The sequence below is a fragment of the Pyrus communis genome, chromosome 1 (genome assembly GCF_963583255.1).
Source record: "Pyrus communis chromosome 1, drPyrComm1.1, whole genome shotgun sequence".
NCBI classification, from domain to species: domain Eukaryota; kingdom Viridiplantae; phylum Streptophyta; class Magnoliopsida; order Rosales; family Rosaceae; genus Pyrus; species Pyrus communis.
Window position 1 is genome coordinate 33,971,428 of NC_084803.1, and position 27,451 is coordinate 33,998,878.

Genomic DNA, 27,451 nt, shown 5'->3' on the forward strand with positions numbered 1-27,451 from the left:
GTATGCATAATTATGGTAATGCACATATTAAAATATGATGCATATATGACAGGATATATAATTCGTATTTCTTTTAAAATACGTTTTCTGGGAAATACGTCAAGCATACGTATATATATATATATACTGAAAAATAACTGCCCACTCACATATCACATCGACGTCTCGTAGGTCCCTGAGCCTCCCCTAGATTGGTTACATTCTTCTTTTGTATAATTTTCACCTATACAAAAAGTAACCAAATTGACGTTATTTAACGCGCATACACCAAACATTCGTCCATAACTTTCTCATACGTTGCTCAATTTGGGTGTATGAATATACCACGGTGATCTACACGACGTCACGAACACGTGACAATTTTCAGAACTCAATTTGGAGCTCTCACGCGCCCCCACGCGCCCTGTTCACGCGCTGCCCACGCGCGCGTCTTCTTCCTCGCGTCGCCGGACTGGTTTCGCCGGAAATAGTGTTTTGCCGGAATTTCTGGGTAAATTTCAAAGTGTCATAACTTCTTCATTTCTTAACCATTTTCGACGTACTATATATCAAAATGAAGGTATTGACGAGACGAACACATCCATACCTGCCTTGACCCCTAACTCGCCGTGGTTTCGCCGGAAAAAGCCCCGACAGCTCCGGCCAAACTTTGAACTTGTCGTTCTCCGTGTTCCTATGTCCATTTTTCACGTAATCTATACCAAAATGAAGCCCTAATCATAATCTACCACGTTGGACTAGTTTTAGGGCCTAAAAACAACGGAATCAAACTTTTCCAAAAATACGAAAATTCGGCCGGACTTACAGTTCGTGATCCCGACGTCCAAATCCTTCAAACGAAGCACTCCGAGCTTCCTTAGGACCTCACCAAGCTTCCTACAAGCTTCAAAATCCCAGAAAACATCAAGTTTTACATGTGCATGAACAGTGCACACGCACAGTGAAATTGAAATCCAGGTTTTCCGAAGTGAAACTCACCTGAAATTGGTACCATCGTGTTCGTGTGGTCTTCAGGAGTACGATGGTGGTCTTAGATCCTTCGTTGGTATAGTTTTGGGGTGGTTTGTGGGTGGTCTGTGTGAGTTCGAAGGAGAGAGAGAGAACTCTCAGAGAATGAGAGATTTGTGAGGGAGGAGAGAGAGAGAGACAAGGCACGGGAATGAGGGAGAGATTTGAGGGAGGTGGGATCCTACCCAATCCCTAAATCATCAAGTTACAACATATTTTACGCCCCTTAGTCCCGTTTAAGGGCATTTTCATAACTTCACATCCTCGGAATTAAAATTCTGGGACGGGTTGTGACATTAGAGATGAAAGATGGGCTCAACAAGATCGTGAGATTATGAACACACCTTTAGAAGGGAAGTCTTCAAATTCCAAATTTTTTTGGAAGTCAGAGAAAGCAGACGTGGTGCGAAAGAGGCATGCAAGAGAAGCGCTAGCAAGCCAAGGTGGTCCTAGCACCACAAGAGAAGATCATCCTAGCACCACAAATTGGTTAAGTGATGATGAATAGAGTACTTTTTGTAATCGGAGCCCATAATTTTCTAATCACTTTGGGTTGTAATTTATTATTTATTGTTTGTATTATTTATGTTGTTTCCAATTTATTGAATATTTTTTCAAATTAATTTGGTAAGTTATTTATACTAAGAGAATATTTATTGAAATGACAAAAACACACCAAATAAAATTACATAAGCATACAGAATAATTAAAAACTCACTTAAAAAATTACATAAACATACCAAATAATAAAACACACCAAATAAAATAACATAAACATACCAAATTCAAAAAAACACACAAAATGAACTTAATTATCTTCAGCTTGTTTCAATGCCCACTGGTGCTCTATCAAGTCAAGTTGTCAGGCATTGTGCATGTCTGGCATTTGAAATGCAGTATATCGTTGAATGAGCCTTTCATTGTAACGTCCATCCCTTTGTAATGGCTCATGTTGCACGGGCTCATTGGTGGCATCATGAGCACAATATATACGTGTTCTTGAATTGTTCATCGTGTCTGGCTCATATTCATCAATGGCTTCATAATCGTACTCATCTTCTACAATCATGTTGTGAAGAATGATGCACGTCATCATGATGGATCAAAGCGACTCTACATCAAACAATCTGGCAGCACCCCTGATGATCGCCCATCGAACTTGGAGGATACCAAAACAACGCTCCACATCCTTCCTGCACCCTTCTTGACAGCTTGCAAAGTGTTTTTCCTTTGCACTTCGCGGACGTGGCACTGTTTTGACAAATGTTGACCATCGGGGGTAAATGCCGTCAGCTAGGTAGTATGGCCCGTCGTACATACGTCCGTTGACCTTATACGTCACTTTTGGTGCCTTTCCTTGCAGAACATAGTTGAACACTGGGGATCGGGCAGGAACGTTGATGTCATTTTGAGCTCCCAAGACCCCGAAAAAGGCGTGCCAAATCCATGTATCAAAAGATGCCACCGCCTCCAGAATGATACTTTTTGCTCATTTTCTGTCCCCGTAAGCACCTTGCCATGCACTTGGACAATTTTTCCACGTCTAGTGCATACAATCAATGCTTCCAATCATCCCCGGAAAGCCACGCATCTTCGCCTTCTTCAACAGCCGTTCCAAGTCCATGTTTGTAGGTTTGCGGAGGTACTCAGCGATGTAGATAGATTCGATTGCTCCGCAAAACCTCATCAGGGACTCAAGAATGGTTGATTTCCCCATCCTCGTTATCTCATCCACTTGGTCTGCAAATACTCCATATGCAAGCATCCGCAAGGCAGCAGTAATTTTTTGCTCAGGCAGTAAACCCATAGCACCAAAAGCATCTTTCTTTTGCACGAAGTAAGAATCATGGTTGCAAACAGCAATCATGATTTTGTTGAACAAATATCGTTTCATTCTAAAAGGACGTCTAAAGTACGTATCAGGGAATGCACTATTAGGAACAAAATAATCATCCAAGAGTTCCATACCTCGTCGTTGCCTGCTTCTATCAAGGTTTCCAGAACGGCTGGGCCTGCAGATCTTAGCCATACCTTGGACGACTCGACGGAATGTGAGGCTCTGCCCATTCTTACTTCGTCATCTCTCATTTTACGCTCCTCATCCTCTTCCCTCTCATTTCTTGCCCCCTAGTGATTGAACATTGCTTCTGATTCGTTAAACAATTCTTCCTCTTCCTGATTGAATTCCCATATCATCCTTGAGGAAGAAGAAAACATTGTAAGAAAGAAACAGAAACTATGAATAATGATACAGATTTTTGTGAATAAGGAAGCAGGAACTATGAATAATGATAGAGATCTTGAGAAAATTGGTGTGAGATTTGTAAGGATGGATGGTGGATTATATAGAGAATTCATAAAGGATTAGGTTGTACATAATGCCACGTGGCATGCCGTCATTCGTTACAAATCTGATGGAAATTTATCCTCAAAGATTGTGAACAGATTATGACACGTGGCATGCCGTCATTTGTTAAAAATTTGATGGAAATCTATCCTAAAAGATTGTGAACAAATTATGACACGTGGCGCGACGTGATTGGTTAATAATCTTATCAGAAATCCATCACCAATAATTGTATTTTCAGATAATGACACATGGCATAACGAGTACGATTAAAAAATTTATCGGAAATCCATCCCCAATAATTGTCTTTTCGGATTTTATGACAAGTGGCGTAACGACAACGATTAAAAATCTTATCCAAAATTACAAATAAAATTATTTTGTATTATTTAATAATACTTCGGATAATGACATGTGGCGCAACGAGAACGATTAAAAATCTTATCCGATATTACAATTAAAATTATTTTGTATTATTTATAAATAAAAAAAATACTAATATTTTATTGCCTATTGCCAGGGCTATTGAAGTGTAACGGTGGAGATGCAAATTCTATTGTCAGAGCTATTTACTGTTCATTAAGGGCAGTTACTGTTCATTAGGTGGATTGAATAGTGCATTGCCTGGGGAGAGGGCTCCAACGCTGGAGTTGCTCTAAGCAGAAGCTAGAAGCCTGCTGCTGGAGATAGGGTAAAGTTTGGGGTTTCTTCTAGGGTTTGAGAACGAGATAGAGAATAAGTATTTCTTGTGCACAAACATTCACTTGAGGAATAAGTTCGGTTTTGGATAGATCAGAATCAACTGTATATTATTTTCGATTTAAGTCAATCTAAATATCGACAGACCCACTCAGGGGCAAGGGAGTGAATCTCTATGAATGATTTGGGTGATGGCGCTTTAAAGGTTAGAGTTGCTTTTCATATATTGCCCTCCAATTGTTTGATAAAATGCCTCAAATAAAAGCTTGGGTTGTTGGCCAGTAGGGCAGGCTTGGATTTGCCAGCAACCCACGTGGGTGTTATGCGCGCAACACCTATGCTGTTTGCTGCACCCTTCCACTCTTTTTATTTTTAGTATACTTGGACAAAACAATGTTGTTTTGGACCAGATTACTTTATAAAAAAAATTAAACAAATTATATAAGGCATCTTTTACCAAAGAACCATACCAGCATTGGCTTATAACAAAAAGAAAAAAAAAAAGAAAAAAAAAAAAAAAAAAAAAGACAGATCCGCATCAAACCCCAAGAATTAAGAAACCCAATTCCAGTTCAAATTGTCAAATCCCAATTCTCCCAAGCTCAATCCCTAACAACCAAACTCCTACCACTCCACTCTGATGATCATTCTATCAACCACCTATATTCCATCCTTCAAATTCCAAAGTAAGTTCTTCATAACTTATTCAAATTAATTTCTATTTTTTTTTAATGAGTTGGTTCAAAAAAATGTTTCTTTGTGAATAATTAAATTTGATGATTGATGTGGATCATAACGTATGGTTTTTATTTAGATGAATTGATATGTGTGTTTTAGTGTTTGTGTTGATAAAGTGATGAAAGTTTTTATTTGGACTATTGAATGAGTTAAGTTTTGTGTTGTGATTGGTTTGTATGACTTTATCAAATTTGAGTAATCCGTAACAAGAAAAGAAAAGGGCGGCCATCTGCTCCCTATGTGACATTATATGCATCTTTATGTACTTGGAATTTTATGAGTTGTCTATTACAATCCTGGTGTTGAATATTTCAACACCATGTGACATTACCTTGGATACAAAGGTGATGATCCTTCAATTGGATTGCCAATAACGTATCAAATTTGAGTAACCATGTGAGTGCCAATAAATATGATTTATTGATTTATTGTCAATCAATTAACTTGGTTAACAAGTTAGTTGGTGTTGAGAAAATTATGGAATCTTGTTTTAATTAAGATTTGGAGTCCTTATTTTGTGCAACTAATCAAGAGGCCTTATTTGGTTAGACAAAATATCAGTATCAATTAGGACTCTAATGTTATCCTATGATTTGGCAAATCCCCACTAATCAGTTAAAGGCTGGATTAGTGGGAGTATTTTCACTGTACATAGGCAGGCCTTGCTTTCACAAAATACATATTCGATTCTGAGCAAACCCTATTATTGTTGGAGCACTTCTGCTTGCTGAAAGTAGAAGACTCCTTCAAAACCCTGGCAATCATGGCTTCTTCTTCCTCCAGTTTATCTCCCTTTTATGTCAGTTTGGTTTATCGTATTCGTGATCCAAATGTCTTGTTGTTCTTATGATTTCAGAAATATCTTAATACGGTACCAGAGCAACACAACAAGCTTAGGTCTGATTAATAGGTAATTTGTTAAATTGAAAATTTGTAGATAAATAATATTACAAAAGCATAATTTGTGTTTATCGTTCGGTTTGATATCTTTTCTAATCAATCATTTGAGACTTCATAAACATGCTTCCGCAATTTTGTATCAAAATTACATAATATTAAATTTCGAGCACTGGCGTCAGTGATCATGGTTTGGATTCTTGGCCATAACGACTTTTCTTGCCAAATTAAAATTTTGATTTAACTATGCTTTCAGGTTAAATTCCCTTATATATTTCTTTTTATTTCAGGTTAAATTCAATTTGGTTTGTGAATTCCTAACTTTTAATCTCATCTGGGTCTAAGCCTTTAGCTGTTTTTGTTATGAAATAGGTCGTTGATTGCATATTGTTAATTTGATACATTCTGTTTGTGTTAGCTCCAATTTCTTTCTTTAAGAAAACCACTTGGTTGGTTTTAAGTTTTTTGTACTTTTCGTTGTTCTGTTTGCATAGAAACATGTTTTACAAGCTTGGAGACTGATCTAAAATCATTTGGTGGATGTTTTTAATCCCAATTGGAGAAGACTCTTTTTGCTCTAAAGTTTGTTATTTGACAAAGATTGCAAGTATAACATGGTGTTGTGTTGGATTAAGGATAACCTGAATACAGGACAACTATATAATATGGTTCAAAATAATGAAATGTCGCACTCAACTGCCACCACATAAATTCAAATCTAAACTTCTGTTGTAAAATAAAAGGCTAATGTAAATGGACACAGACAGAGGAAACCTATAATGTAGAATTGGCTCTTCTTCTTTGAAATGTATATTGTTTGAGAACTATTATCAATTAACTTATTTTTGTAATTCAACCTATCTATAAACATCTTTGCGTTTTTGTAATTGTATTTATGAAATTAAAACAATTTTGGACATCTTTGGTTTAAATTTGTATAAATGATCTGTGTTGGCAGTTTAGTTCAGTCTTTTGTTATTTTTAATTGTATTATAAAGTTGAAATATGTGCTGGTTGTAGATTTTGTGTTCTGCTATATAGACGATTTTTTTAACTTTTGGTCTCTGACATGGTTTCAATTAAAGACGATTTTTTTTCACAACATAATGTTACACTTGTTGCTGCTGTAGAAGAGTTAATTTCTGGTAGACAGATAATTATAGTGTTGTTCCTAATATGCATAAGGTCGTGGTTATAATATTGTGAGATTTTGTGTCTGCATAAATCCAGTAGTGGTTTTGATAATCAAAAAGTAATCTCTCAACTTATCATCAGGTGCTTAAAGATTTGAATTTTTAAAGTGGTTCCACAAAACCTGTAAAGTGGTTCCACAAAACCTGCAAAGTGGTTCCACAAAAATCTGCAAAGTGGACGTTATATTGCTTGCAGCAGTAGATTGTTCTTTTCTATTTAAGTTGTAAGCTTTGTTTTCTATTTGGTAACTGTTGTTTAGTATTGGTTGTTTCAAACTATTTATTACATGTGTATTAACATTTTCTTTCATTTTTAGCTTTTTTTTTTTTTTTTTTTTTTTTTTTTTTTTTTCTGATGATGATCAAAACTATTTTGTCTGCAGTGACTGCTTCAACAAAAAAACTTTTGCTCATGTGTTAAAGGATGTTGGCATCTGTTATCCAAAACAAACAAGTATGGGATCACATTTTTTTGTGTAAATAGTTGATCCAAACATGAATTATCAAGGTGGAATACTAGGTTAATCATTTTGGTATACTAATAAGGCATTTGATAATGTCTTTTCTGTAAGTTATATAAATTTTGACAGCTTTGTAAATATATTTATTCCATTTTCTGTTTAGTATTTATAACACTTTGCATATTTACATGTTAAAACATACTCTTATAGTTATACCCGCAACAACGTGCGGGTAAAATTTGCTAGTAAAGAAATAAAAAAGGGAAACAAAAAGAGGCGAGAAAATTATGTGAAAGCCTTAATAATTAATACAAGAAAACTGGGTGTTCAAAGAAAATGAAAAATGGGTGTTCAGAGAAAATAACTTCATAAAAAAAATAGGGTAAAGTACAAAAATTTACCTCAACTATTGGCGTTACGACACTTTCATACCTCATCTTTTAAAATTGACAATGTCATACCTCATCTTACGAATTTGTGTCAATGTCATACCTTCCGTTAGATTGATCGTTTATTTCTCAGTTAAATGCTGATGTGTCTTGATCCGGGACCCATTTTTTATTAAAAAATTATTAAAAACTAAAAAAAAATCATTTAATATTTTTTAAATATTAAAATAATAAAAAAAGTTATTTGAAAAAAAAAAAAAAAAAGACCAACATCACAACATCAGTCGTCCCCTTCCCCCCTTCTCTCTCTTCTTCCCATCTTCATCTTCTTCCCCTTTTCTGCAATTGCAACCTAGAAAAAAAAGAAGAGAAAAAAAAAATCAATTTGTTTTCCCCGTTCCCCACCCCCTCTTCTCCCCGCACCCAACCTCTCCACCTTCACACCCACCCTTTGCACCCAACCTCGCACCCATTACCAGCAACCCATAAAAAAAAAAAAAAAAAAAAAAAACAGATTCGAACGAACTGGGTTTTGCTTTTTTGTTTTTGATTTTGTTTTTTGTTTTTGTTTTTTCTTTCTTCCTTTTCTCTTCTTCTTCTTCTTTTTCTTTTGCGCAGGGTGGGTAGGTATTTGGGGGAGGGGGGGGGGGGGGCGACGAGAGTTTCCCTTTTTTTTGTTTTTTCCTTCTTCTTCTTCTTCTTCCTCCTCCTTCGGGTTGGGTTGGGGTTGGTTTTTTTTTTTTTTTTCCGCTTCCTTCTGCTTTCTTCTTCTTATTTTTCTTTTGCAGGTGGGTTTTTTTTTGTTTTTTTTTGGGGGGGGGGGGGGGGTGGGGTGGGGAGAGGACGAAAGTTTCTCAATTTTTTTTTTTTTCCCTTCTTCTTCTTCTTCCTCCTTTGGGTTGGGTTGGGGTTGGTTTTTTTTTTTTTTTATCCTTCTTCTTCTTCCTCCTCCTTCTTTTTGGGTTGCAGGGGGTTGGGTTTGTGGTGGGGGAAGAGGGGACGAACTGGGTTTGGTTTGGGGTTTTTTTTTTTTTTTTTTCCTCTTCTTCTTCCTGGATTGCAGGAAGATGGTGAAGAGAGAGAGGAGGAAGGGACGAAAAGGAGAGGTTTATTTTTTTATATACTTTCTTATTATTATTTTAATATTAAAATAATATTAAATGATTTTTTTGTTTTTAATAATATTTTATTAGTTTTTTAATAAAAAATGTGTCCCGCATCATACCACGTCATCATTTAACTGAAAAAATAAACGACCAAACTAACGGAAGGTATAACATTGACACAATTTCTAAAGATGAGGTATGACATTGTCAATTTTAAAAGATGAGGTATGAAAGTGTCGTGACACCAATAGTTGAGGTAGTTTTTTGTACTTTACCCAAAAAAAAAAATATATTTTTGAAAGTTTAGTAAATTATTTTGGGTGACCAAAGAAATATGTGAGAGTAAATTGAGTATTAAAAAGAAGGGAGTTTTAACAAAATATTCCTAGGTACTATTCACTATCCTTTTATTTGTCATTTTTCATTAAAACTAAAGTTTTTTTTTTTTTTTTTTTTTGTACCTTTCGTTAGTTTTCCTTAAAAACAATAGTGTTCAAGGACTAAAATTGGATGTACACAAAACCTCCCTAAAATAAACATAAAACAATAGGCCCAAACAATAAAAATTCCATGTTCCCTTCAAATTTACAGATTGACTACAACACTATGGAGAAAAAAAAAAAAAATTAAAGTTGCTTCTTATATGTATTTAATACAATTATTATTAGACCGTCAAATTAAAGAATGAAAAATTTGTGCATCAATTCCATGGATGCACCATCTTATTCATCCATACCATACATATTTCATAGTCGAAATTGTTCATTTTCTTAATCATTATCTTCTAAGAATCATTTATGTAATCAATCAAATAAAAAATTGTTTACTTATTTATATGTATCGAACAAATCAAAAGTTTTAATTATTTGAAAGTTTTAGTATCAATGAACAACTTTATGATAAATTGTCTATTTATTTGATACATATAAATTGACTTAACAATATCAAATTTAATGGATTTCTTACATGGATGATATTTGAACAATGATTAAGAAAAAATAACTGTCCTAATTATAAAATATGTAAAAAATTGGGAGTTTTAATGAAAAATGCTTCTCTAAATTTTTTTTCTTAACCAAAAGCACTCCAATAACTATATTTAATAAAAAAATTCCCAAGTTTCATACATCAACCCTAAACCCTAATATTGTTATCATCACCTTAATTTCATTCCATATAATCCTCCTAATTGCACTTATATTCGTACGTACTGTTAGAGCCCTTGAATAATAATTATGATAACAAAAATTATGAGGATAATATATGTATGTATGTATAGGTCTTATAAATGTATTATATTATATATATATATATATTATGTACAAAGTTTTTATGTTGGATTTTGTCCTAGGCAGTAATTAAATAAAGTTACTAAAATGTTTTTGGTTAAGATTTAAAGTTTTGAACCTTCTTTTTATTAGTTTTTCTTAAATATACGTTAACCGCAAACGAATGAACAAGGTAGCGCAGCCATAGGGTGGATGCAATGTTTCTCCATCAAGAATATACTCTCGGACTACGAAACCTCATATGTTTCATTGCATGCATGCATGTTACCCAATAGCTCACTCATCCCTTTTTTTGTCAAAACGAAATGGAGTGAAACCCTACAAACCCACAAAGGAAACTTTAGATGCAAACCAGAATGCAGAAATAGAAAGAAAGAGGATTGCTTTGTGTACCCCAAAAGCCATTCTTTGTTTTCTCTTCCATCATTTCTCCATCATAGTCTTTCGTAATAAAACCCTAAACATGGATTGGAATCGTCAATATTTTTCAAGCTCCCAAAACTAAACATGTCATCGAGTCCAACTCGTTCGAGAGACATTAACATTGACGACGGCACCACACCACCGTACCAGCTCTACTGGTGCTACCACTACAATCGGACGGTGCGGATTGCCTCCAACAGCCCATCAGAGATAGTCTGCCCTCGTTGTTTCGGGCAGTTTCTCTCCGAGTTTGACATGTCGATTAGGCCTAGACTGCTCGTAGACTACACCAGTTTCGATCCATCCCCAGAAGCTCGTCTGCTGGAAGCACTTTCCCTCGTGTTCGACCCGTTCATGGGACCTTTTAACCGTGGATTATTTGACCCAGAGGCTGATCCCGGAGGACGACGCGACCATGAGCATGAGGGCGGGGGAACAGGTATAGGTACGTGCTCTTGAATTTTGAGAGTTAATTTATAGTTGTTCTTACATTATGAATATATATATATATATATATATATATTTCTATCGATGTTATGGATACCGACCAGATATAGCCAACGCCAACAAATTCAATGGTAATCATTAACTATGAAAATCTTGCTCCATCAATAATTTTTTTGACGGCTTAAAATTTTTCGATCTTATGAACATATTTGGCCCAACGAGTCATTCCTTTTTGTTGACAAATTAAAATTTGACACATATGCATCAAGTTCTTTTGTTTTATTGTTTGAATGAAATATTTTGGTACGTGTCAAAGTATGATTAATAATGATTTTTTAGCTCTTACGGTTTAAGAAGCCAAACAGTTTATATGAATTTGCAAGACTTTTCTTTGATATTTGATACATTGCTTTGGAACAGAACCTGAAGTTCGAGATTTGTGGACAAACAGGAGACGGCGGCGGCGGCGCAACCGTAGCTTTGATGGTGGAGAAAACCGGGAACTAGAACCCGAACCCCGTACTCGAAACCGTCCCAGGACTTGGATTATTGTCCGACCCGTCGATGATCCCTCTAATCCCGTGGGACCCATTTCCCAACTACCCGAAAACCCAATGCTGCCTGTTCCACGTGGAGTCGATCTAGGATACTATTTTTTTGGGCCGGGCCTTCAAGGACTGATCGAGGAATTAACTCAAAACGACAGGCCTGGCCCGCCTGCAGTACCCGAATCAGCAATCAAAGCAATACCAACTGTGGAAATAAGCGAGGCCCATTTGATCAACGACTCCTGCTGCCCAGTTTGCATGGAGGATGTTGGCAGTGACTGCTTCAACCAAAAAACTATTTTGTCTGATGATCAAAACTATTTTGTCTGCAGTGACTGCTTCAACCAAAAAACTTTTGCTCATGTGTTAAAGGATGTTGGCATCTGTTATCCAAAACAAACAAGTATGGGATCACATTTTTTTTGTGTGTAAATAGTTGATCCAAACATGAATTATCAAGGTGGAATACTAGGTTAATCATTTTTGTATACTAATAAGGCATTTGATAATGTCTTTTCTGTAAGTTATATAAATTTTGACAGCTTTGTAAATATATTTATTCCATTTTCTGTTTAGTATTTATAACACTTTGCATATTTACATGTTAAAACATACTCTTATAGTTATACCCGCAACAACGTGCGGGTAAAATTTGCTAGTATTTTTACTAAAAGCGGTTTCAACAATTTTAAAAATGCTTTAGTTGTCATTCAAGTATACACGTTATTGGCAATCCAATTGAAGCATCATCACCTTTGAACAAGAAAAGAAAAGGGCGTCCATCTGCTCCCTATGTGACATTATATGCATTTTTACACCTAGGAAGTAATAATTTCAAAACTTTAGTCCACGTTTGATGTCTATGATTAATAGATCAGTGTATGGATATGTAGAGGATAAGGGCTATATATCAAGAAAGGCAAAACTTTGTTCTTTGGCATTCGAGAATTGTAACTAGAGTTGGGAAGCTATGTAATATTGAGGGACAATTCCCTGATGCTTCGAAAGCAAAACATGATTTGTTATGTTGCCAAAATTTTATGCTCATTGTAGTGGTTTTTTCGTCAGAATATTGTACTATAGGGAGATGTTGCAACGAGTCCGTCTTCTTTTCTTTTATTATTTTATACAAAGTGACCACACAGAAAAACCTAATAACCCTAAATAGATATTCACCCGCCGCCTCCACCACCGCAAAATTGGTGGAGATGACTAGCGAACAGAAAATCCTAGAGAAACCTCCGTAGAAAACAAAACTCAAACCCATCTTTGTCTCAACGCCGATGAAAAAGAGCCAAATCTGCAGATCAAGATGAACCATACCCATTCCGGTCGCCATAGTTCCGGTCCTCAACTTAAAACAAACACACATAGGCATGTGAATGCCTAGAACCAAGCAGCAACATAAAAAGGTCAGGTGGTGTAAACACCAATTCGAAGATATACCAGACCTTTTGTAGGGGTGACAACATATAGTTGTCTTTGATTGGATAGAAGCACGGATAAAGTAGCGAAGTAAGTGTTGAGATGAGATCCATCAAATATGGAGTGGATGGGTGTGAGGGGTTTGATGGTTGATTCGAAGTTTTGGAAGAGTTTGAGTGCAAAGCCCCAAATCAGACGTATGATACCTTGAAACATGGGGAAAAAACCCAGAGACAAATCTCCATCCGCACCACTCATAGATGGTGCGTTGCTCCACCGTTCCATGATGGGAATCGGGGCCATCACAGTTGCGTGGAAGGACAAAACGACTGAAGACACAGCTCCATCCACAACACTCGTGGAAAGTGGGTTGCTCTACCGTTCCCTAACAGGAATTAGGGCCATCGCAGGTGAAGAGAAGTAAGAGGATGAGAGAAACATGAATAAGGAAGAGGATACGAAAGGTTAAAAGGGTGTCTGCCACCAGCCCTAAGCAGAAGCTAGAAGCCTGCTGCTGGAGAGAGGGTAGAGTTTGGGGTTTCTTCTAGGGTTTGAGAACGAGATAGAGAATAAGTATTTCTTGTGCACAAACATTCACTTGAGGAATAAGTTCGGTTTTGGATAGATCAGAATCAATTGTATATTATTTTCGATTTAAGTCAATCGAAATATTGACAGACCCACTCAGGGGCAAGGGAGTGAATTTATATGAATGATTTGGGTGATGGCACTTTAAAGGTTAGAGTTGCTTGTCATATATTGCCTTCCAATTGTTTGATAAAATTCCTCAAATAGAAGCTTGGGTTGTTGGCTAGTAGTGTGACATCCCACATCGCCCAGGGGAGTGATCCTTAAATGTATATTCCCATCCCTACCTAGCACGAGGCCTTTTGGGAGCTCACTGGCTTCGGGTTCCGTAGGAACTCCGAAGTTAAGCGAAAAGGGGGCTAGAGCAATCCCATGATGGGTGATCCATTGGGAAGTTGCTCGTGAGTTCCCAAAAACAAAACCGTGAGGGAATGGTAAGCCCAAAGCGGACAATATCATGCTACAGTAGTGGAGTCGGGCTCGGGAAGTGGTGCCGCTCGGGCCGGGATGTGATATATGGTATCAGAGCCTAACCCTGGCCGCGTGTGTGCCGACGAGGACGTCGGGCCCCTAAGGGGGGTGGATTGTGACATCCCACATCGCCCAAGGGAGTGATCCTTAAATGTATATTCCCATCCCTACCTAGCACGAGGCCTTTTGGTAGCTCACTGGCTTCGGGTTTCGTAGGAACTCCGAAGTTAAGCGAGAAGGGGGCTAGAGCAATCCCATGATGGGTGACCCATTGGGAAGTTGCTCGTGAGTTCCCAAAAACAAAACCGTGAGGGAATGGTAAGCCCAAAGCGGACAATATCGTGCTACAGTAGTGGAGTCGGGCCCGGGAAGTAGTCCCGTCCGGCCCGGGATGTGACAAGTAGGGCAGGCTTGGATTTGCCAGCAACCCACGTGGATGTTATGCGCGCAACACCTATGCTGTTTGCCGCACCCTTCCACTCTTTTTATTTTTAGTATACTTGGACAAAACAATGTTGTTTTGGACCAGATTACTTTATAAAAAAAATTAAACAAATTATATAAGGCATCTTTTACCAAAGAACCATACCAGCATTGGCTTATAACAAAAAGAAAAAAAAAAAAAAACAGATCCGCATCAAACCCCAAGAATTAAGAAACCCAATTCCAGTTCAAATTGTCAAATCCCAATTCTACCAAGCTCAATCCCTAACAACCAAACTCCTACTACTCCACTCCGATGATCATTCTAACGACCACCTAAATTTCCTCCTTCAAATTCCAAAGCAAGTTTTTCATAACTTATTCAAATTAATTTCTATTTTTTTTTAATGAGTTGGTTCAAAAAAATGTTTCTTTGTGAATAATTAAATTTGATGATTGATGTGGATCATAACGTATAGTTTTTATCTAGATGAATTGATATGTGTGTTTTAGTGTTTGTGTTGATAAAGTGATGAAAGTTTTTATTTGGACTATTGAATGAGTTAAGTTTTGTGTTGTGATTGGTTTGTATGACTTTATCAAATTTGAGTAATCCATAACAAAATTGGTAGACTTCGAATTATACAGTTATGTTACGATATTATAAAAAATAATGTACAAATACTACCATGGACAATCCGGGTAGTTCAAGTTCAAACGAAAGTGAGTTAGAAAAATTGTGGCTACTATTCTGGCGGATCTTGGAACTCGACCTTCGATGTCAGATTATGAGCCTAATATTAGAGATCAAGTCCGAAGAGCTTATCTACAAAAAGAGTATTGTCGGCCTGTACTAAAGCCTTTCCACAAAGACTTTTTTTTTCCGGAGTTCCCCATCTCTTTCATTCTGATTGGTACGATGAGTTTCATTGGCTAGAGTATAGTATCAACAAGGATGCCGTGTAACCATGTGAGTGCCAATAAATATGATTTATTGATTTCTTGTCAATCAATTAACTTGGTTAACAAGTTAGTTGGTGTTGCGGAAATTATGGAATCTTGTTTTAATTAAGATTTGGAGTCCTTATTTTGTGCAACTAATCAAGAGGCCTTATTTGGTTAGACAAAATATCAATATCAATTAGGACTCTAATGTTATCCTATGATTTGGCAAATCCCCACTAATAAGTTAAAGGCCGGATTAGTGGGAGTATTTTCACTATACATAGGTAGGCCTTGCTTTCACAAAATACATGTTCGATTCTGAGCAAACCCTATTATTGTTGGAGCACTTCTGCTTGCTGAAAGTAGAAGACTCCTTCAAAACCCTGGCAATCATGGCTTCTTCTTCCTCCAGTTTATCTCCCTTTTATGTCAGTTTGGTTTATCGTATTCGTGATCCAAATGTCTTGTTGTTCTTATGATTTCAGAAATATCTTAATACGGTACCAGAGCAACACAACAAGCTTAGGTCTGATTAATAGGTAATTTGTTAAATTGAAAATTTGTAGATAAATAATATTACAAAAGCATAATTTGTGTTTATCGTTTGGTTTGATATCTTTTCTAATCAATCATTTGAGACTTCATAAACATGCTTCCGCAATTTTGTATCAAAATTACATAATAATTAAGTTTTGAGCACTGGCGTCAGTGATCATGGTTTGGATTCTTGGTCATAACGACTTTTCTTGCCAAATTAAAATTTTGATTTCATTATGCTTTCAGGTTAAATTCCCTTATATATTTCTTTTTATTTTTGGATTGCGTTACTGGGTTTGATTCATCTATTTGGGAATGATTAATTCTACATTCTTAGTGTTATCAGTGTGTTTTCATGGTTTGGCTGGATTCGTGGCAATTGTTTCTTTTAACAATTTTAAAAGTTTGGACAGGATTATACTATCTTGGGAATTAAAGTTAGGATTTGAATATACTATCTTGGGAATTAAAGTTAGGAAACATAATAGGGGTTACGCTTTGTGTCAGTCACATTATATAGAAAAATTGCTTCTTAAGTTTAAGCATCTACAAATAAAAGAAGCAAATACCCCTTATGACCCTAGTGCAACTTTGCTTAATAATTCTGGTAGGTCCGTTGCACAGCTTGAGTATGCTAGTATAATTGGAAGTTTAATGTATGTCATGCATTGTACCAGGCCATATATCGCATTTGAAGTAAGCAAACTTTCTAGATACACTAGTCATCCAAGTACTGCTCATTGGAAAACAATAAATAGAATTTTTGGTTATCTTAAAATAACTATAAACCTGAGTTTAACTTACTATGAGTTTCCAGCAGTACTTGAAGGATATTCAGATGCAAGTTGGATAACAAGTGCTAATGATAATAAGTCTACATCAGGGTGGATTTTTGCAATCGCCGGAGGAGCAATATCTTGAGCTTCGAAGAAGCAAACATGTATAACACATTCAACTATGGAATCTGAATTTATAGCATTAGCGGCAGCAGGTAAAGAAGCGGAATGGATTAGAAATTTGTTATTGGAAATAGAGTTGTGGCCACAATCAATGCCATCCATTTCTTTATACTGTGATAGTAAGGCTACTTTGTCTAGAGCATACAATAAGGTATACAATGGAAAGTCTAGACATATTAACTTGAGACATGAATATGTCAAGCAATTAATAATTGATGGAGTTATTAATATTGTTTATGTTAAATCAAATAATAACTTGGCAGATCTGTTAACAAAAACACTTTCAAGAGCTTTGGTAGTTAGTACATCTAATGGAATGGGGTTAAAACCCTATACTGAAAATTAGCCACTGATAATGGTAACCCAACTTTCTCTAGAACATCACTAGTTTAAAAGTTTAATGGGTAATAACAAGTTATTGATAAGTGGTTGTAAAAGCACTAAAAATTAATATATAGCTCATTCCAGGATGATCAGTGCAAGTTTGCTACGTTTAGGCGGATGGGTTTTATCTCTTAATGAGGTTATTTGTAGTTATGTCTATAGTAGCAGGGACATGGGCAGGAACCTCACCTATATGAACATAAGAAATGGTGCTGCTTCTGCCAAAAGTTGGGTTTTCTCTTGTAAATGTTTATGAAACCAGGATGAAGCACAAGGTCAGAATAATGCTTAATTAGTTCAGAAATTTCTTTAAGGAAATAAGATATAATCATGTGTGTAGTGATTCCGGTTTTAACATAAGAATATGTGGTTTAAACTTAGGTCACCATCGCATTCGTTATAACTTTGAATTACTTACACTAATTAGAGGTTTAATTCGAAAGACACCTTTATTATATGCATGATTATATTGGTATGCTTGTGATTAATTTAAAAGAGAGAAGTATTGTAATACCATTTATTATATATTCTTAAAATAGGGAAGGATTGTTGAATATTTCAAGAATTATATATATATATATATATATATATATTTATGATTTGGTGCTGCATTGTGCAGCGTGTGTGTGTATGATAAAGGGTGCTACAGTGCGCAGCAAATGTAATTAGTTGAATGGTTACAACTTTTAGTTAAAATACATGATGCTTACTGAAATTGTATGAGTAGAATTAAAAAAATATATATAAATAATCAAAATTTATTTTCTGAAAATATTAAATAGAAGACATGTCTTTTGGGTAAACACTATTAAGAAGAGTTGTGTATCTTCAACTAAAATGAAAGGGCTCGATGAATGGGTACTTTGCTGTCTATAAATACATGTTTGTGGCATAATGTTTCATACACAATTTCAGAAATTTATTTCTACATTCCTTACCCTCTTCTCTCTCCATCACATTCATACAATTTCTTTCTAGTTATTTCTAAGGGAGTATAATTTGGTTTTGCTAATCGAATATTTCATACTTTGTTGTATCCTGGAAGTGATTTGCCAAGAATCATTTAGCAAACTCATTCGAGTGGGGGCAAATAACACTTTAAGGAAACGATTCAAGTCATACCTCAAAGTCAATCTTCGGATTATTCTCCATAATTCTACATTTTCATTAATGCCTGGAAACCAAACGAGCTTAAGAAGCAAAGAATCGGAATATTTAAACTTAGGACCTTGGATACAAAAGTGTATATTCTTAATCACTTGAGCTACAGTTTCTTTGTTAAACTTTTGTAGTTTGGAACGTATAATCTAATAAAAGTTCCAAAAGAAAAGAAAGAAAATGAGGAGATAAGTTTGATTTGTACTAAATAATAGGGGTGTGATATTCACACATTCCGTGTTAACTTCTCACACACCTTCTTAATTTTCAACTGTTAGATCGAATGAATTAAAAAAAAAAAAAATCAAAGGACAAAAATAATAATGCTTAAAAGGTGGTCCAATGTTAGTTGTGTAAAAATCATATTGGGTGGGGAAAATATTTATATTTTCAATTTAAATAAGCCTGTGGAGCTTTGTTTTCTTTTAATTTTTTTATTGTCTCTTTATTTTTTGATACAGACATGAGACGTGTGGGGCTTATCAAAAGAGTCATTCTTCTTTGTTATTTAATTCACAGTCTAGTTGTATTATGTTTTATTACTAAAATATATAGGTTTAAATCTTGTTGACTAAAGGGGCCGAACCAAATAATTATAGTTAATGTATTGTGGTGATCATTTTTAGTGTAAATTCTATGGTTATAATTTTTATCTTTATTTTTTTTAAGTCATGCTGCTTTATAACAGTTGAATACAATATTGCAATAAGTGCGAATAGTGTCATAATTTCGGGGGAGACTAATAGCGAAACTTTTGTTGAATTCAAGGACATAAATTGATGGAATTTTTGTTCTAGGACATATTCTAAAGTCGGGTGCAAGCTCAGGGAAGAATTCTCATTTTCACCTTTTTAAATCTTTCTTTGCTTATAAAAACAGATGAATACTTGTATTATGTAGAAAGATTTACAATATATGAAGCTATGGATTGAAATGTAAATGTAAATATTGTTGATGTGCAAATGTATTTGTTGGTAAATTCAAGTTGTTAGGATTCAATGTGAGCCATTGGACCATAGTCCTTTTAGTCTCTTAGATTAGATTTCATTGAGTCATTACTCATGACAAGTGTAATTATCTCATAAAGTAGCTTAAGAGTGAATAGCTAGGATGATTTTGTATGATGTGATAGAGTGAGAGAGTGTGGTGCTCCTCCTCTAACGGTAACATATTCTTTGCATGCATATTGGATTATTAGTCTATGTGGTAATAGAATAGTTGGAAGATAGCACATGTGGTAAAAAAAAAGAAAAAGAATTTAAGCCATAGTGGTGAAGTTTGTTAGTATTTATGCCCAAAATTAAAACTTCCGTCAACTCTCCGTTAATTATTAACATGTGAGCTACACATATTAGGCTAAAATGGAATTCTATGTCAATTGTTAGCATGTGGGGCTTACATATGAGGATAACTTTATTTTTTTAGTCTCAAATGTGAGCTTCATGTACTAACAATTAACGGAGAGTTGACGAAATTTTCAATTTTGAGCCTAAATCCATATAGACTTCACCACAAGGGCTTAAATCCTCAATTTTTTATTTTTAATCACAGTAACTATCTTCCAATTATCCTATCACCACATGGAATATACTGTTTTTAATTTAAGTTGTTAGGATTTAATGTGAGCCATTAGATCATAGTCCATGTGGTCTCTTACATTAGATTTCATTGAGTCATAACTCATGACAAGTGTAATTATATCAAAAGATGACTTAAGATTGAACGGCTAGGATGATTTTGTATGATGTGATAGAGTGATAGAGTGATTTTACATGAAACCGGATGTATACCCCCATGCATCTGTATCGTCACGAGAGGACGGAGATAGATAGATGAGGATATATTTCGTGTCTCTCCCGCACGACTCTGCTACACACTCAAGAAGCACCACGGTGTCATGTTTTCGATCCTGCTGAAGACCGCACGGGTTAGGCGAACATGATCCCCGAGGCATAACCACAGAATAAACATCAAAACAATGGCCTGAGCATGCTACTACTTGTATGCCCTTGTCCAAACGGGTACACAATATATCAGGATTCCCAAACCAAACGAGCTGCATATCGTAGCCATGGCATATGCGTATGCTCTCCAAGGGTATTTGCTTTCTCTCATCGCATTGAACTCAGCAATGAAGGTAGAAACAGTACTCAGGCAACCCAGAAATCCAAATTGTATGCCTGTTACAACAATGTCGCAAGTCCTAGTATTCACCTGCACAAACAAATAGTTCTGCGCGTCAGATTTTCTATTAAAAAGGAAAAAACCGTGGGCATGGATCAAGACAATGTATGAAAAAGGTAATGCAGTTGGAAAAACATTGCAAAAGAAAATAGTACAGTTCAAGAATTCCCCAAGAAGCATTAAAAACCTCGACGAGAAAAAAAAAACCCAAAATAACAAATTTAGCCGTTTTTAATATGACAATTATATGTGAACTGTACGCTTGCTGGACACGAGACAATAACACACGAAAGGTAATGGTGAGGATGAAGTCATGGAGTGGATGTGGACAGAGATCATAAGAGCTTACTGCTTTCTTCACAGTAGACAGGGCTGCCATTACACAAGCTGCAGAAACATTGGCAATTAAAGTACCAAATGGAACCCATTTCAACAAACCCGTCTTTCCTAATCCACGTCCATTAAGCCGGGCTAAGAACCACCGGATCCACACACCAAAAGGTCCAACTATGCAACCCAACCATAGTTGCGCCTCGCTGCTGCTACTGTTAAATTCCTCTCTGAACTGTATTCCACCTATACTCCACAGAGAACTTAGCATCAGCAACAACACTGCTAAAGCTACCAAGTGACGCTTGTAGCTGTCAACCCTCCACCTCCTTCTAGAGCTGGTAATACCACAGACTGAGTTCCTCTCAAGAATCTGCCTAAAACCCTTTGCTGTCTCTACCCCAAAAATGATGGAGTAGGCCACAAGAAACAAACCTGACATCCGTCACATAAAAGAGGATCTCATATTAGTCCAGTGATTTGAGCTACATTGGGTTTGTGATTTACCCATGGATAAGTTTCGAATAGGCTCAAAGAAAGAAACCAGCTAGATTGAAATGAAATTTAAATATCCTGCTTGCCAAAGCGATCTACATGTCTACTGCAGCAATTCTTTAGAATATGACATCTTACCTATCAAAAAGCCGAGCACAGCAAAAACCCAATGTCCTTCAACACTGAGTTCAACCATTTTCTGGTTCCAACCACTGAAAGTTGTAAGGCTTCCCAAGTAACCAGTTGATAATCCGATGACCAAATAATCTGACACATAGGATATATCTCCTTTGAAAACAACACCAAACCACCCCATCAAGAAAGAGCCAACCTACAAAAATGCATTAGAAACAAAAATTTGAGTTGCAACATCATCCAGCATTTTTGGCATCACAACCCTTAAGAAATATGGCATAAAAAAAATTAAAAGATGATGGGAAAAAAGTATGGAAAGAAAGGTCTTAAGAAACTTGATAATACTTCGGTGATCATCGTACTGTGTGCATCACAAGTCCCTCCCAATACTCATAAGTAACAGCTTTACAGAAAACATGTTTATTAACACAACACTACCGAATAAAGGGCATAATCATTTGTGTGTGTGTGTTCGTGTGCATGAGAGAGAGAGAGAGAGAGAGAGACCATATTAGAAGGAAGATCAAGGTAGAGAATGGTTTCGTCGCCTGTTACACCTACAACTCCAGGGCCAAACAATTTTTGCAGAAGATATCTCGTTAAGACCTGCATACTGTAGCATGTCAAATAATCTATTTAACATCTAGGTATCCAGATTTGAAGAAAGATATAAGAAGATGTATTACAGTGACATATTCAATTTTTTCAAGACAAACAGAAATATGAACATGCCAGTGCATGATCAAACATTTTTGAGAACATAACTTATATAATTTTAGAGTACAATAGACCGGATACAATTTGTCAGCATACCAATTACACAGATTTTCCACCCAAAAAAAAAAAAAAAAAAAAAAAAAAAAAGAGATGCAAGAAAAGGTTCGCAATACAATTTGCCAAACGAATGCAACAACAGCTATAAACCCAACACATATTAGGACTCAAACAAAATGTACATCGGTATATAGTAAGAAACAGAGTTAACTGTGTTACCCCAAGAATGCCAAAAACTGCTAAATGAGTCATGCATGAACCATATTCGAAGAATTTTGGCAACCTTATTGTATTTTCCTGCATATCAAAAGAAAATAATTTAAGATACTACCATGATTCAACAAAAAAAAAAAAGAAGAAAAAACTCTTAACATGTTATGATCAATGAAAAAGAAAACCAAATCTCCTGTCCATGTTCAAGGATCTCCAACAAAGATAATATACACTATGAAATGTATCAACCGAAAGCTCACTGGCGTTGGGTCCTCGGATATGATCGCATCAGTGGAAAGAGGAGATATGATTTCCTCTGGCAAGGGAGTGACAGGGGAAATTCCTTTGGATGCAACAGGGTCACGACCCCAGAATCCATAGGATTGCAGTTGAACATCCTCTGAAGGAAACAAGCAGACGCTGCCACTCTCACTGTGCCTGTTGCTGTGAAGAGCCCGATCGCCAATATCTCCTGCCTCTGACACACATTCGCTTTCATTGTCATCATCTATTTGAGAAGGCTGAACAGGTGATAAACTTAAGGACCGCCTCCTTAATGAAGAAGTGGCTCTGCTTGTTCGATCATTGGATACGCTTCGTCTGAGTTTAGTGTCATTAGTCCCACTGTACCCTTCCTCCATAACCACAGCACTTGATTTCTCTTGAAGCGACTTCACAAATAATAACAATAAAATCCGAATGTTGATTATTCAGAGGGCTAAAAATGAGAGGAACAAATGCAGTAGAGAAAATAATGCAATTACTGTGCTACAAGCGTTGAAATGCTATAGTTTGTACTTTGGAAGGAGCCCTAACCTGTCAAAATAATCAAAGGATATGTATACAAACAAACGGCGACAACTCCTTCAGCTTCAATAAGGATAAGCCAAGATCTCAAAAACCGAAAAAAAAAAATACATATGAAGTATAATGACAGAACTGCATACACCAGCTCTAGCAGCCATGACATGAGGAAAAAGAAAGAAAACCGATTCGTCAAGATTTCCACAAAATTCAACACTAATACAACCTATAGCTCTAAATAAATCCATTCAGATAATATTTATTACGTTACGTATTAAGATTATAGAATTATGAATGAAGTCACCAAGTAACGAGAGGAGGTACGCTTTATTTTTCTATTGTCATCAAGTAAGAAGATAGAATAACGCGATTAGACTTAGCTTTTCGTCAACAAAAGAGTACTGTTACACTGCGGAATTTTGTTTAACCACAGAATATAGAGAGAAAGGGGAGTTTAAGGTACCATTGATTCTTTGAACGCGGAAAGAGGTGCCCAGAATCTTTGAACGCAGAACGCAGAAAAACAAATTAAGCAGAACAAAAGATGATTGTGGTATTGAAAAGTGGAAGTCGGAAGGTTCTGAGAGAGACGGAGAGAGAGATGAATGGAGTTTTGGGAGGCAGGGCACGGCACGGCTGCTGTTCACACGTTTTGGTTTGGCGTTTGCTACGTGAATAACAGATCGACTTTTGGCCTTTATTTTACTATTTCTTCTTTTTTTCAACTAGCGGGTCCCTTTAAGAGTAATACTCGACTGACTAAATTTTTAAATCAAATTTTATAAATTTAACGAGTTGGATATTAATGATTTAATTATTATTTAAGTGTTGATTAACGTATTAATTTCATATTAATGAGACATTATTTGGTTTGCAAATTTGATATAAAAATTTGATCTCTCAAACATTATCCCTTCTTTAATGTAAAAATTAAAAAAGATGAACACCCACGAGAGGAAGGCATGTGATGTAATGTAACACTCACAAAAATTCCTCAATTTAAATAAGATGAAGGAACACTTGGAAGAATAAGATAAAATGCACGCAACTGAGGGATTTTTTAATAACCATTTCGTTACACTACTTCCAGTTTTTAAACAAATGAAAATTAAGAAGTGAAAACTATTGCTTCATAGTTTTTAATTTTTTTGTTCTAAAAGATATTAGGCGCTAGTCGGGCGGTGGGCTGGAGTCTAACAACAAGGCAAATTTAAGATAATTTATTATATCTCATATAAATAAGTGTCAAACATATGACATAAAAGTATTAGTTAAGTAATACATAATCCTTTTATTAATTAAAATACTAAGTGACACAACTTAATTGGACAACAATCGAAAAAAATAAGCAAAATATAACATGTAAAATACATATTCTTTGAGCAGACGATATTATCTACATTAAAAGGAGATGGGGTGGGCTTAACCTCATAATGAACTAACAATAATATTGGTCAAATACAGTAGTACTAAGTAGCAACATGTAAAATACATATTAACATAGCGATAATAACTAATATTTTAAACAGTTGAAAATGGATAAGCATATTTAACACCAGACTCGAGATTACACGACTACAATAACTCATGGGTACACACTAATAGTAAATTTAATATTATATTAATATTCAGTAAATAGATATTGAAAATGAAATAGTTCTTAAATAGGGGATAGGATTCTCTCCAGATCCTTTTTGTGGGAATTCGGAGAATCAATCAATCGTGTCTATTCATTACATCATGCGGTTAAAAATTATTAAAATTAAAAATTAAATATAAATAGTATTTAACGAAAATTGACCGCACGATGTACGATGAACAAACACGATTCATTGATCCCCGGATCCCCACAAAGAGAATCTGGAGAGGATCCTTGTCCCTGAAATAATCCTTAAAATAACCCTTTTTGAATTGTTTTATATATTTATTCTCCTTTTTTGTTTTCTCTGTCTCTTTCACTTCTTGCTATTAGGTTGTAACTGTTTTGTTTAAGGGCTTAGCCTTTGAATCTGAGATTCCCTTTCGGATAATTTAGATAAAATTTAGAGACTTTAATGACAAACTCTCAATACTGTTCACTTTAACGAAAAACTATATTTTTACACTAAAATATCAATTCTGGTACTTTCACTTTACCTTTTATTTTGTCCTTATCATTAAAACTCAAAGTTTTCAAACTCTTTTCATTAGTTTTCTTTAAAATTTAGTATAAATTATCTTATTGTTTTTTTTTTTTTTTGGTCAAAAGTACTTTTTATTAAAAAAAAACTTTACAATCTGACAAAAGCCCAAGGCTAACATATTAACATCCAAAAAAAGGGCCACAACAGACCAACACATCCCAAAAGCTAAGATACAATTAGGCCCAAAACACAAAACAAGAACACCGAACCTAGAAACTTCTACCGTCTCCTTCACTGCCAGAGGTCATCCCAAGCCATCCAATTCCTCTTGCACAGTCAAGCAATACCTCACCAAATGCCACATCAAACTCCAATCTGCTACTTGTGCACAGCCATACAGTAAGGATAGCCAGCAACCAAACAAGAGAAGCCAACTGTCGAGATGAATTTCGTGGAGATCCACGAACGACACTGCCCAAAAAGGCAGATAACAAGAAAAAAGTGGTAGTGTTGGAAACACCCGAGCCAGTGAAGCCACTGGAACTCTACACATAATCTCAGTAGGTTGTATGGCTGAAGTTAAGTTTTTATTTGGACTATTGAATGTGTTAAGTGTTGATTAATGTATTGATTTCATATTAATGAGACATTATTTGGTTTGCAAATTTGATACAAAAATTTGATCTCTCAAACATTATCCCTTCTTTAATGTAAAAATTAAAAAAGATGAACACCCACGAGAGGAAGGCATGTGATGTAATGTAACACTCACAAAAATTCCTCAATTTAAATAAGATGAAGGAACACTTGGAAGTATACGGTAAAATGCACGCAACTGAGGGATCACGAGAGGAAGGCATGTGATGTAATGTAACACTCACAAAAATTCCTCAATTTAAATAAGATGAACACCCACGAGAGGAAGGCATGTGATGTAATGTAACACTCACAAAAATTCCTCAATTTAAATAAGATGAAGGAACACTTGGAAGAATATGGTAAAATGCACGCAACTGAGGGATTTTTTAATAACTATTTCGTTACACTACTTCCAGTTTTTAAACAAATGAAAATTAAGAAGTGAAAACTACTGCTTCATAGTTTTTAATTTTTTTTGTTCTAAAAGACATTAGGCGCTAGTCGGGCGGCAGACTGGGGTCTAACAACAAGGCAAATTTAAGATAATTTATTATATCTCATATAAATAAGTGTCAAACATATGACCTAAAAGTATTGGTTAAGTAATACATAATCCTTTTATTAATTAAAATACTAAGTGACACAACTTAATTGGACAACAATCGAAAAAAATAAGCAAAACATAACATGTAAAATACATATTCTTTGAGCAGACGATATTATCTACATTAAAAGGAGATGGGGTGGGCTTAACCTCATAATGAACTAACAATAATATTGGTCAAATACAGTAGTACTAAGTAGCAACATGTAAAATACATATTAACATAGCTAGCGATAATAACTAATACTTTAAACCGTTGAAAATGGATAAGCATATTTAACACCAGACTCGAGATTACACGGCTACAATAACTCGTGGGTACACATAACTAATAGTAAATTTAATATTATATTAATATTCAGTAAATAGATATTGAAAATGAAATGGTTCTTAAATAGGGGATATGATTCTCTCCAGATCATTTTTGTAGGAATTCGGAGAATCAATCAATCGTGTCTATTCATTACATCATGCGGTTAAAAATTATTTAAAATTTAAAAGTAAATATAAATAGTATTTAACGAAAATTGTTTGGATAGGATTATATTTCTGAGTATTTGTTCTTAAGGATTGTTTTGTTGATTCTTAAGTTGTTGACAAATATTTTATGGATGTTGATGGATTTTGATATCTCCTCTTAACTCTATTGATCTGCTTTTGAGTATTCGGTTTTCTGATTTGGTGTGGTGTAATGATTCCCAAGATGTTCTGGATT

General features: G+C 35.4%; 2 protein-coding genes across 2 annotated transcripts; one reads left to right on the forward strand and one right to left on the reverse strand.

The window, feature by feature from the left end:
- Positions 1–10,634: 10,634 nt before the first annotated feature.
- LOC137726289 (E3 ubiquitin-protein ligase RING1-like) lies at positions 10,635–12,095 on the forward strand. The gene is made up of 3 exons (XM_068465201.1): positions 10,635–10,995; positions 11,418–11,930; positions 12,088–12,095. Exons 1-3 carry the CDS (start codon positions 10,635–10,637, stop codon positions 12,093–12,095), a joined length of 882 nt encoding a protein of 293 aa, XP_068321302.1.
- A 7,986-nt stretch (positions 12,096–20,081) lies between these two features.
- On the reverse strand, positions 20,082–24,053 carry LOC137748255 (uncharacterized). Its single transcript, XM_068488383.1, has 7 exons — positions 23,834–24,053; positions 22,827–23,237; positions 22,573–22,650; positions 22,087–22,185; positions 21,583–21,775; positions 20,969–21,384; positions 20,082–20,649 (listed from the first exon to the last, which is right to left on the reverse strand). Exons 1-7 carry the CDS (start codon positions 23,834–23,836, stop codon positions 20,431–20,433), a joined length of 1,419 nt encoding a protein of 472 aa, XP_068344484.1. The 5' UTR covers positions 23,837–24,053; the 3' UTR covers positions 20,082–20,430.
- Positions 24,054–27,451: the final 3,398 nt, after the last annotated feature.

Coding starts and splice junctions, on each gene's coding strand:
- LOC137748255 (XM_068488383.1), bottom strand. Junction 21,776..22,086: donor TTGATCTTCCTTCTAATATG/GTCTCTCTCTCT, acceptor GCATTTTTGTAG/GTTGGCTCTTTCTTGATGGG. Junction 21,385..21,582: donor TGTGCTCGGCTTTTTGATAG/GTAAGATGTCAT, acceptor GACGGATGTCAG/GTTTGTTTCTTGTGGCCTAC.
- LOC137726289 (XM_068465201.1), top strand. CDS start 10,635: ATGTCATCGAGTCCAACTCGTTCGAGAGACATTAACATTGACGACGGC. Junction 10,996..11,417: donor GGGCGGGGGAACAGGTATAG/GTACGTGCTCTT, acceptor GCTTTGGAACAG/AACCTGAAGTTCGAGATTTG.